Source organism: Lemur catta, chromosome X (assembly GCF_020740605.2).
Source record: "Lemur catta isolate mLemCat1 chromosome X, mLemCat1.pri, whole genome shotgun sequence".
In the NCBI taxonomy this organism is placed as follows: domain Eukaryota; kingdom Metazoa; phylum Chordata; class Mammalia; order Primates; family Lemuridae; genus Lemur; species Lemur catta.
This window is the reverse complement of record NC_059155.1, coordinates 62,102,791-62,115,264: the sequence shown is the minus strand read 5'-3', so window position 1 is coordinate 62,115,264 and position 12,474 is coordinate 62,102,791. Positions and strand designations below refer to the sequence as shown.

At 38.2% G+C, this 12,474-nt stretch overlaps 1 protein-coding gene across 2 annotated transcripts in view; it reads left to right on the top strand.

Annotated features, from left to right (window-relative positions):
* The window catches only part of BMX (BMX non-receptor tyrosine kinase), a 48,476-nt gene that overhangs the window by 31,491 nt on the left and 4,511 nt on the right, over positions 1–12,474 (top strand). For both annotated transcript variants that reach the window (XM_045538102.1, XM_045538103.1), the window contains exons 12-17: positions 444–571; positions 2,891–2,968; positions 3,679–3,850; positions 7,184–7,400; positions 8,299–8,363; positions 11,088–11,206. In XM_045538102.1, the coding sequence (XP_045394058.1) occupies positions 444–571; positions 2,891–2,968; positions 3,679–3,850; positions 7,184–7,400; positions 8,299–8,363; positions 11,088–11,206 (779 nt within the window). The remainder of the gene's footprint in view (positions 1–443; positions 572–2,890; positions 2,969–3,678; positions 3,851–7,183; positions 7,401–8,298; positions 8,364–11,087; positions 11,207–12,474) is intronic.

The following is a 12,474-nucleotide window of genomic DNA, read 5'->3' as shown; positions in this document are numbered from 1 at the left end:
AAAAGAGCCGCCCACTCATGCCCTGGGGTGAGAATACCCATGGCCTAATTACCTTTGCTTCTCACGTTTCCATCTCCATTATTACCCTTAAAGAGAGTTTATGTTCAGAATAATGATCCCGAAGAACTGCAAGCCTCTTGATCATCAAGGAAGGATTCCAATTTTATACTCTAAAAGAGGAGCAGTCTAGAAAGTTGGGATGTTATTATACATGAATTCTGTATATGCACAAAGGATATGTTGAGTTCAGAGAAGAGCCCTCTTCCATAATTACTGATTGTCATGGATACCTCCAGAAAAACACCAGATGTCAAGACTGAGAAACGCTCCCTGACTTCCCTCTCCAAAATGTGCAAGTGCATCTAAAATAATTATTTAACCATTGTTTAATCAAGCTTTAATTGTTTATTTCAAGCATCCGAACATTCTTTCTTTTTTATTAGTGATAAAAAAGGAACTGTCAAACATTACCATGTGCATACAAATGCTGAGAACAAATTATACCTGGCAGAAAACTACTGTTTTGATTCCATTCCAGAACTTATCCACTATCATCAACACAATTCAGCAGGTAACTTATTTTAATTTTTCTTTTATGGGTCCTTGTCTATAAATATAAATTTTCTTGGATGCTACTGATCCTCCTAATATTCTTAATTATACATGGAACCATGAAAGTAGAAAAAAATGTTCTCAAGTCCTTTTGTTGCTGTGATTTTTAATTTACATTTTCTAACATATATTTAATAACATGATACACTCTATAATGCCAGAAAGAATGAAGTTGAGTGAATTGAGTGACTTAGAAGAAGAAATTCTCTTTATGAAAATATTTGTAGGGTTTTTTTCTGCCAACAGAAGCAATTTGATTATAAAATTCAAGTATTATAGAAATATATATTATTAGATGGATAACCACCATGGACAAGTTGGTGTCTCTTCTGACAGATTATTTTGCATGCTGATACTAATGCTTATTATTCATTATACATATAAATAGAAATTATATGAGAGATATCCAGGAAGTATCCAGCCATGTAACCATTCCTGTTATATTAATAATGGGTGGATACTTTCCAGACAGCCCATATCTATCTATCTATATATATATATTAAAATACATATACATATATATATATACACATTACGTTCGTACAGAATTGAGGTCATTCTACACACACTGTTCAGGTTTCTTTTTTTAATTTTTATCCTTTTTTATTTTTGTAGATTTAGGGGGTACAAGTGCAGTTTTATTACATGAATATAGTGCATAGTGGTGACGTCTGGGCTTTTAGTGTAACCATCACCCGAATAGTGTACATTGTACCCATCAAGTAATTCAGCTTGCTTTCTTTACTCAGTGTATCTTAGTGATCTTTCCATGCAAATGCATATAGCTTACTTTGATCTATTTAACAGAATTCTATTGTAGAATTACCTTATAACTTATTCACCTAGCCCTCTATTGATTAACAGTTGGATCATGTGCAATATTTTCACGTTATAACAGATGTTTCAGTGCACACTCCTGCACACATAGCTCTGTGCACCCATATGAGTGGTTCTAGGGCCAAATTCCTAGAGTGGACTTTCGGAGACAAAGGCTAAGAATACTTAAAATGTAAACATTGATAAATGTTTTTCAGAAATATACAATCCCATTAACAACAATTTCTCAACATGGGGTGCTAGTATTCTTCCAAAATTTTGCCTGGTTGACTGGTGAAAATATAGAGAGAAATCCCCTTTTTTTCTAGAATAGTGCCCCTTAAGAGCAGTGACTGGGCAAATTTCCAACAGTGAGTAAAAATGAGCCATTGGCTCAGCATCAAATTTGTGCTGTTTTATATGACTTGATAGCGTGCACACAGGTGAACTGGCCTCACTTCTGCCTTTTATTTGGGTTTTTACTTGTATTTTTCCTTTGCCCCAATTTCCTCAATTGTTTATTTTAACCTGAAGCACCTCAAAAGTACTTTCCGGGAAAGGTATTATATAAACGGACATCTCTAAATGGAATGATTCCACCCCAGAGGATGCACAACAAACTTAACAGTGTATAGAAACTCCTAAAATGTTTATTTAGATTTTTTTTAAATCTCATTCCTCTTAAGTTTTCATTGTGTATTTTATAATTCACAAAATATTATTACAACAGGAGCTGTACATATGCATATTTCAGAGGAATGTGCTAATTTTTAAATTTTATTTATTTTAATTTATTTATTTACTTATTGATTAAAGGTGCAGGATTTTAAAAGCTTGGAGAGCACGCATATAAAAAGCAAACAAATGTATAGAAAAAGGAAGGAAGGAAAAAGTACTTGTGTGATAGTTCCTGTGACCTGGAAAATGTCCCACATTTAAAGCAAGCATATATATTTTTTTGAATGAGTTCCTTCAAGCCACTATAAGTATTATAACCCAGCTTCATTCACCATAACTCAATGTAAATAATTAAAATGACTTGACCATTTAATAAAATGTCATAATAGGTTCAGTTTTCTGTATTATTTGAATTTTTTGCCAAATGTGTGTGCTGTGAGTATACGTATTCAAGTATAGGACTGTAAAGAGATACCAAAATAAAAATGGGAAAAATTTTAAAGTAAAGGATTACATCAAGCAACGAACTTCTACGGGATTTTTAAGAAATCACATAAAGTGGCTTACTCATTTAACTTTTGCTTTGCATTGAGCTAATTAGCCAAGTGAATTAACACAACCACAAGATGAGTATAGTCAGAATGGATTCTCTCTCTGTATCACAACATCCTGAACTCTTTGTTTTTTCAGCTACTCTGGAGAGATACTAATTGTGAACCAATGTTATGTAACATGTTGGGATATGATGTAATGATGTGATCATATGATGCTGGTTCCTTTGCAGGCATGATCACACGGCTCCGCCACCCCGTGTCAACCAAAGCCAACAACAAGGTCCCCGTCTCTGTGTCCCTGGGAAGTGGTATGGACACACCCTTGGGCTCTTAAACCCCATTTTCCACCCTTTTTGGTTTTAAAATATGTTTAACTTACAAATAAAAGGGAGGGAAGACAGGAAGGAGGTCCCTGTTCAGATTGTGCCAGGGAGGATTTTCTTTAAAAAAAAAAAAAAAAAATCTATCCTCCCAATCTAAATCTTAAAGCTCCCAGCATTACAAAAAATGATTGTCAAATTTTTCTTCTTATTAGACCCTATCATTGCCCTTCAGGACTTCATTCATTTCCTGTCCTTTCTTTTTCCTGGATTCTCTGCCTGCTCAGCGGATCAGTGGAGCCAGTCTTCCACCTTCTGTATTAGGATAATAACAACCACCCAGATCAAAGTTTAATTTGTTTTATAAGAAAATCTAACAATATTTTTAGCAACTTAAGGGCACTGAGCACATTTTGCCCCTGAGCCTAAGATGCCTCTGGTTGGCAAAATAGTATTTACACTGAGCCTTCTTGTCAATAGGCGCAGCTACTCCAAGAACAGTATTCTCTTGTGAGCCAGTACCATGTGGTCATAAGACCACATCACTAAGGACTTTTTAAAGTTATCAACCTAAATAAAAACTATTGTTGTTCATATTGTCCATGTGAAACTCTCATTGGAGAGGAAATCACTTGGGAAGCTGTTAGCTTCAAAGCCTTCTATGTTCATTCTAAAGAGTGTCTGTCTTGCCTCATTAGGAATCTGGGAACTAAAAAGAGAAGAGATTACCCTGTTGAAGGAGCTGGGAAGTGGCCAGTTTGGAGTGGTCCAGCTGGGCAAGTGGAAAGGGCAGTACGATGTTGCTGTTAAGATGATCAAGGAGGGTTCCATGTCAGAAGATGAATTTTTTCAGGAGGCCCAGACCATGATGTAAGTTTCCCCTGAGGAGCAGCAGTTTAGCCCTCACCATGGAAGAGCATTAACACAAATAGATCTGTTCCTAACGTTTGTAAGGCCTAGTGCAAGAGTCCACATACTGTATCACAGATATAAATATTTAGAAGCTATAAATTGAGCTAACAAACTATTAAATAAAATAGGTCCTATGCTCCCACTTTGACAAGCATACCTTCATGACAACCTGAAAGGCCATATTCAAATTTAGAATTCTCAAGACCCCATAAAGAAACCAGCCTCTGGCCTGTGGTCCCCCAAACTCCACCCTTCCCCTTTCTCCTCCCACCCCCAGCTCCATCCCGCGTTACAAGGGCCCTCAGTACTCATATGCAGGCACAGCACTCAGTACTTGCAAGCCCTGTCTCCATCTCTCACAAACAATTATCTGTTGGCTAATGATCTTGGCTAGAGGTAGTGTGGTTTACCCTTGAAGGAAAAGACCCCTCAAGGAAGAGTCTGCACAGTTCCCGGAAGAGGCCTCAGGAGTACATGAACAGGAGATTCCAGAGTCTTGGTACTCCAGGGGTACCTGAGAAAGATGCATATAGGCCCTGAGTAGCCATGTCTCCTTGAACCTGTGCTCTCCTTGCCCTGTGGGGAGGTGCATGTGGGATGAGGGACAGAGTGGGGCTCAGACAGTACCGAAAACTAATACTCTACCAACAATGTTGTTTTTTTCTTAGTACCTTCAATACAGTCTGGTAAAAATCCCTTTCTCACCCTACTTCTTTCCTCACCTAATAAATGAAGATACCGTTCCTAACGGGTCTCAGCTCCAAGCAGTCCTCAATTCTTGGCAATATGTATGTGCTCGCTTTCTCTCTCTCTCTCTCTCTCTCTCTCTCTCTCTCTCTCTCTCTCTCTCTCTCTCTCTCTCTGTTTCTTCTCTCCCTGTATTTCTCTCTGTCTCTCTCTCCCTCACCACCACCCCCATATAATTCTCCCTCTTCTTGTCAACATGGTGAATCCGACTTTGTAGGGTGACGACCATCCAGGTCCAGGTTTGCCTGGGACTTTCCTAAGTTTGACACTGAAAGTCCTGTGTCCTGGGAAACTCTTCAGTCCCAGGCAAACCAGAAAAATTGATCACTCTACTTTTAGGGAACCAATCAGCATGGTAGGAAAAACAACGTTATACAAAGGCTTTGGTCAAAGATCATTGAAATCACAAATCCTAGCCTGCTACAGATTGAAAGCACTTTTGAAATTTTCTACTTAAACACTTATACTGTACAGTGTTTACAGGCATTTTTCTAAGCACTTTATAAATATTAACTTACTCAATCCTTATAAGAAGCCTGTGAAGAATGTACGATTGTTATCTTTGTTTTACAGGAAACTGAAGCACGGAAATGTTAACTAACTTGTCCCAAGTCACCAAGCTAGTAAAAGTGGCAAAGCAGAGATGTGAACCCAGGCAGACATTCCAGTGTCCATTTCCTTAGCCATTCTTTTATGAAAAGCAAAGGAAGGAGGAAAGTTGGAACAATCACTTTTACCATAATTGCAGAATTGCTTGGACGCAGAGGTGCTATGTGAATCTAAGCCTTTGGCAGGGCTGGCTTCATGGGTGTATGTGACCTACACAGTTGCAAGGGCCCCCAGTACCTAGAAGGCCTCCGCATCTGGTTTAATGCTTTGTTCTTGCCATCTTGGGATACTTCGTAATTTTTAAACAAGGATTCTTGTATTTTCATTTTTCACTGGTACCTGCAAATTGCATACCTGGTTCTGCTTTTGGTGATTGGATTGTTATAAAACTAGGGAGGAGGTCCTTGGTTTCCTTCTCGTATAAGACAGAAAAAATTGGCCACTTTCTTAGGCTCATAGTGTAACCCCTGTGTCCTAGTATAACTTTAAAATATGGCCGGATGCGGTGGCTCACACTTGTAATCCTAGCACTCTGGGAGGCCGAGGCAGGTGGATCGCTCGAGGTCAGGAGTTCGAGACCAGCCTGAGCAAGAGTGAGACCCTGTCTCTACTAAAAATAGAAAGAAATTAGCTGGACAGCTAGAAAAAATTAGCCGGGTATGGTGGCACATGCCTGTAGTCCCAGCTACTCGGGAGGCTGAGGCAGAAGGATTGCTTGAGCCCAGGAGTTTGAGTTTGCTGTGAGCTAGGCTGATGCCATGGCACTCTAGCCCAGGCAACAGAGCGAGACTGTGTCTCAAGAAAGAATAAATTAAATTAAATAAAATATTTTTTTGCCATTACTGAGATGGTAATCATACAAGGTCATTAACAAACCATTTACTCATGAAGGAAGATAAACTGTGGCACAGTGGGGAAATGTTAAATCCCAAATGTAGTGGTCAAACCAAGGCCTATCATGTGGGGAGAATCAGTTGACATGCTTGCTATTCCCACTGTGAGCCCCCTGGGCACTGACTGAATTTGCTCAAGGAACAGGTTTTATTAGGTCCTGCGTACCATGGAAATCTCTAAAATTCCTGAAAGATGCATATCTGAGCTCATCACTTTGAGTACCATGATAAACCATGTCCCCATGGTTAAACTAAGAAGGAAGAAAATAGCTAAAGATTTAATAATTCCTCATTTATTAAAAAATTTAAAAGTTGACATATGTTACATTTAGATTTACTTTACGTATCCAAATATTAAAGAATAATCCTGTAAATTGATAAAAATAGTTAAATCATATAAGGACAAGTTGATAGACCTGTAACAACTGAGCGTCCATTCCATTATGACCTACCAGAAGTGCTATGCTATGTGATTACTATTTTCTAAAATTATTATTGCAAAAATCTTGTAAACAGTAATGTAAAATGATATTTTTTAAAAGAAAGTAAATCATGCCTAATTGCACTTCCCTAACATGGCAACTATTTTCATTTTACCTACACCCTTCACATTCTGATATATTTTTTTAGAATGAAACATTTAGACATGAAAGTTAGATGCTTGAAAATGGAAGTGACTGTTCTTAGGATGAGACTTCCTCTAAATCAGTCATGGAAGTTCCCAAGATGCCACAATACTAAACAGGGTTTCCGAGGCAACAGACCATGGCTACCCTGATTCTCTAGGAAAGTTGAACACAGCATGCATCCACAAATGGCTAAATTACTGCAGGGGCTGCCAATGTCTGATATGAAGCAGCATTTTTTGCCTCCAAAAGCTATTGTGCTCCCAAAACATACAATCCTAAACTTTTCCCTCCCTTTATCTATTCAAGTAGAAGGGGGGAAATTAAAACAAACCAAAATCTGTGAGTGATTCTTTTTCAGGACATCTGGAAAATGGAGTGTGGAGTACTGAACTTTGAAAATCTATTATTTCTAGGAAACTCAGCCATCCCAAGCTGGTTAAATTCTATGGAGTATGTTCAAAGAAATACCCCATATACATAGTGACTGAATATATAACCAATGGCTGCTTGCTGAATTACCTGAGGAGTCATGGAAAAGGACTTGAACCTTCCCAGCTCTTAGAAATGTGCTATGATGTCTGTGAAGGCATGGCCTTCTTGGAGAGCCACCAATTCATACACCGGGACTTGGTAAGCAAAACCATTGGAAGCTAAAAAAAAGGAAAGGAAGTAGTCCAAAGTTCCCACCTCCAGGGATGGGGGCCACTGGAAGGGAAGGCAAGAGGGGCACCTTCACTTTTGCTTTACTTAAGTGACTTGCTTAAGCACATAACATTTCTATAATAAAAATCACAATTTTAAAATAAAATATTTGAAATATAGAAAGAACAGTAAAATAAGTTGTCGAGATCTACATAGCTGCATTGTGGTATGAAGGAAAACAATGGAAAGGAAAGACTTTGGACAATTTAGTGTTTCTTGGAACCATTAAACCCACGTTGACCTTTACTCCAGGAAGGGCTTAGTGCTAAAGCAGTCATTTGATACAATAAATGAAAATACAAAAAAAAAAAAGAAGGAAATGAAATTTGCGTGTGTCTTTGGGTCAGGATGGGAGTAGGGAGTGTTGTGTTTGGTATTCACTGGGAATTATCTTTAGAGATTTTCTTGTGCTGAACAGCAGACAGGCCACGCACACTAGGCCAGTGTGTTCCATGAGTTGCTGGTACAGCATTTGTGCCTTCAAAGCATCTGTTAATGTGTGGTATCTGGTGGTGGAAAGGGAGCTCCTAGAAATTTCTCCTCTCTCCTTGATAAGCTAAGATTCTGTGTTTAAAGTGAAATAACTACCTTTCAAGTTGTTTGACAAAGATGGCTGCTTGGGTGACAATACTTACGGGAGCACATTTTTATTCTGAAAAACTAAAAATTGCAAAGGAGAAAAAAGACAACTTCGAGCATTTAGGACTATGATAAGCAATCTTAGATTTTGCTGAGAATTCTGCCGAAGAGGAAGAAATGCATAACTCTGATGTCAGGAGATTCTTGGTCACTTTTACTACTTGGTGATTTTGTTTTTCCTCCAAAGGCTGCTCGGAACTGCTTGGTGGACAGTGACCTCTCTGTGAAAGTATCTGACTTTGGAATGACGAGGTAAGCCGATTCCAAAGGAGCAAGCCATGAAAGGCGGATTTCCATTCACATGTGAATGCCATCATAGTTGAAGGCCTTGTGGGGATGTAGAAGCTGTTCTTAATTGGGGGCTTAGAAACCTGGGTTCCCCCCATACTGCCTCTGACTACTTGTGAAACGTTTTGCCTCATTTCTTCATCGATAAGATGGGATTGTTCTTCAGAAGTTATCTGAAGTCATTTTTTAGTTCTTTGAACACTCTGATAAATACTTTCTAAACTTATGAATAAATTCCATGAAAGATCATAAATATTTAAATACAACATGTCACAGCCACATTATTTGGATGAACATTTACAACATATATTTTAACTCAACAAGGCTCCTCTAGCTCTTTTTGTTTTTTGTTTTTTTTTAAATCTATGCTTAAATGGGCAGAGCATTAACACTAGAAAAGTTTTTGTTGTCACATCTTTAGATTTTCTGTATGATCAAGTAAGGCATAAAAGTAGACCCTGAGATTCTCTTGGTGGGCATTCTACCACCACTTCATGATTTGGAAAAATTATTTTGATCACAGTAGTTTAAAAGAGTCTTTCATGTTCCTAATTCTGAATCCTCATACTGTTTTAAGACTCAGAGCAAATTATCATGGTTTTATGTAGGAAATAAAGACGCATATATACTGAATGCTTCAGCCCTACAGGAGATACTGATATGAGTGGGATAGTCCCTGCCCTCAAAATGCCCACAGTTTAGTCTAGAGGGCAAGTAGATATCCTGGACACTGAGACAAAATACAGCTATAAACCTGTGCTGACAATATAAACTCATGTCATTCCGGGGAGGAATAATGCAGTTTAAAAGAGACACGAACAGTTGACCAAGACCAGCTCTACATTTGGCAAATGTGGACGTAAAATGCCATAGGAGGATCTGTTTTCTTATGTCTTTCCTCAAATTCAGTATTAGGGGGTGCTTTTTGACCCCTGTGGCACAGACCATGGGGGCTACGGTAATTCCTCTAGGATCCCTCAATATTGACAAGGTGATCTTTTAGTTGTGTGCTACCTGCCCTCACTCCAACCGCCATATGCAGAGTCTCCTACACTGACACTCCAAATGTGTAGCTCTCTTGAGGGCAAGAAAAAATTTGGTCACAGCTCTTTAAAGCAGAGAGATGCACCCAGGAGAGGGGAAGAGATCCCACCTTTGCTCTCAAAGCAGGAATATTGAGTGTTATGCCAGCATCCAGCAAACATGCAGTCAAGTTCTCTGCAGCTTTGGAAAAGGGAGACAAGAGGTCTTGCTCTGAGTAAGGGATCCCGGAGGCCACACACCAGGTCCTGTTGGTCACGAAGTTCTTTGGCCACATCATGTAGGTCCCTGGGACTTCATTTGGTCCTGATAATTTGAAGGAAGTTTTAAGCCATGAGCAGACACAAGCCAGGGGTGCAAGGGTAGTGTCTGGGGAGCTTAGGGGATCTGGGGAGGAAAGTGTGGAAGGTGCCATATGTAATCCTATGAAAGTGTAGTTTATTAATACTACCATTAATATTTAAAAGAACAATCTTCCCAACCAGTTGTTTTAAATTACAGTAGAGATCTCTAAAACAATTTGATGTGTAAATCTTTCGTATAAATTAGACCCAAATTTTCATTTGCCATATTTTAATTTTCCTATTTTCTCTAGTTGAGTCATTATGTTTTTGTTGGAGTTTTGTGGGCAAATATATGGCATTTCCCCCTATTAATTATATAAATAATATATACTTATTGTAAGAAATAAGTAGTAATGTGTAAAGGAAAAAGTAGAATCTGCCCCACTCAGCACTAGGAGTAACCACTGCTAACATGTTTTGTGGATGTTCCTTCAGACCTTATTCTTAAGCACACCCAATCATATACACAAATACGCACATTTACTGTTTGTTCCCACAAAAATGGAATCACATTACACATACTTACTTTTGCACATAACCATATACCATGAGGATCTTCTAATTTTGGTAAATATAGAGCTACCTCATTTTTAATGGCTGCATACTATTCTATTATATTAGTGTACCATAATATATTTAATTACTCCTCAACATGGGGACATTGAGGTTGCTTCTATTTTATCATTATTACAAACAAGGGTTTAGTGAATATCCTTGAACATATATTTTGATGGTTTTGATATCTCTGTAGGATATTTTTGTTCATCATTGTTTATAATAGCAAAAGATTAGAAGAAACTTACATGGTTAAATATGTTTAATATGTTAACCCATAAGAGGGACTATTGTTCAGCCATGAAACATGATGATGTATTAGAACAATGTAACCACATGGGAAAATGCTCATGATATGCCATTAAAGGAAAAATAAAAGCAAATCTCAGCACAACAGGAACCCAGTTTTGTTCAAATGACATACGTGGGGGAAAAGACTGAAAAGAATAAGCAAAAATGTATTTTGAGTGACAGAATTGCAGGTTACCTTTGCGGTGAGTTTCTGAGTGATTTTATTTTTACATTTTTATGGTTTTCTATATTACCAAACATTTTGCTATTTTCAAAGGTGCATATCATTTTTTAAATGTTTACAAATCCTAAGCAGCCTCTACCTAAGCCCACACATTGAAAGGAGGCAAAAGATCCAGAAAACTGAAGCCATCGGCTGGGACTCTGGATGGCTCTGTGCCCTTTATCAGCCTGTGCCACTGCAGCTTAAGGTCTGTGTCATGTGTTTCCCCCACAGGTATGTTCTCGATGACCAGTATGTCAGTTCAGTAGGAACAAAGTTTCCAGTCAAGTGGTCAGCTCCAGAGGTGTTTCACTACTTCAAATACAGCAGCAAGTCCGATGTATGGGCATTCGGTAAGTATGTGGCCACACAGGACCCGGCCCTGTTTCGTAAGCTGGTTTCCACAACAGGAAACCACAAGAGCAGCAACATTCATTTTAAAAGGGCCCTTGAGCATTTACAAAATTACATGTATGGCCTGAGACAAACGAGAGGTTGAAGAAGATGATTTACTTTCTTGGGTCAGGTGTTACGATGTCTTCCACACATTGGGTAACTTACATCCTGAGAGCACTTTCTCATAAAGTCAAAGGGGATAAATCTACTTGGGAAGCTGAGATGGGAGGATCATTTAAGCACAGGAGTTTGAGTCCATCCTGGGCAACATAGTGAGACACTGCTTCCCATCTCCGAAAAAAAAAAAAAAATAAAAGTGGTTAAAAGCTTTTCCAATGAAGATTTCATACAGCTTTTTTAAAGGAGTCATTGAAAACTGAACCTGAGTTTTTGCAAAGTCCAAAAACTTGAAGGGCATAAAATGAAGTCATCGATTTTCTGAATGACAGCAACCATGATAACCATTCCTTTCTGATTTGACCAATTTTTTGGGCATCCATAGGGTAAACACCAGACATGATTCGGCACTTTCTTTGGCTCACACATAATTTCAAGTAGTCTCCTCTCCTTGTTAAAATTTATATTTTAGATTAGAGTAGGCAAACCACAGTCCAGAACCAAATCTGGTGTTCTGTTTCTGTAAATAAAGTTTTGTTGGAACACAGCCAGGCCTGTTCATTTATGCATCTTCTATGGCTGATTTTGTGCTACAACAGCAGAGCAGAGTAGTTGCCACAGATGCTGCATGACCCGAAAAGCTGAATATACTTTCTATGTGGCCCTTTATAGAAAAAGTTTGCTGACTCCTCTTTTATTAAAAGAGCCATATTAAAATTTAGTAAGGGTAATTAGAAAAGGGAAATAATTCTTAAATTGTGACTGTGTGCATTTTCTGATATTTTTCTACGTTGGAGAATGTGAGGACTGTTTTCAATCACTGTCAGATGGGTCCATGGTAAATAATCCACATAGGGAAGAGACCTATTTTGTGCCTTAGTCCATAAGTGTGATTTGATTTACTGTTTGTCACCGGCAAGACTGCCTTTGAAAAAAGGAAAATTTAGTTATTTATTTTTCAGTGGGATACAATCTTTAAAATGAACTATTTGCTTTGTAAAAGTGGCATTGTCCATTGTAGAAAATAATCAAATATACACATAAAAAGGGAAAATCAAAAAGATAGCATTTTGGTGAATACTTGATGTCATTTTGTGCTGATTAACTT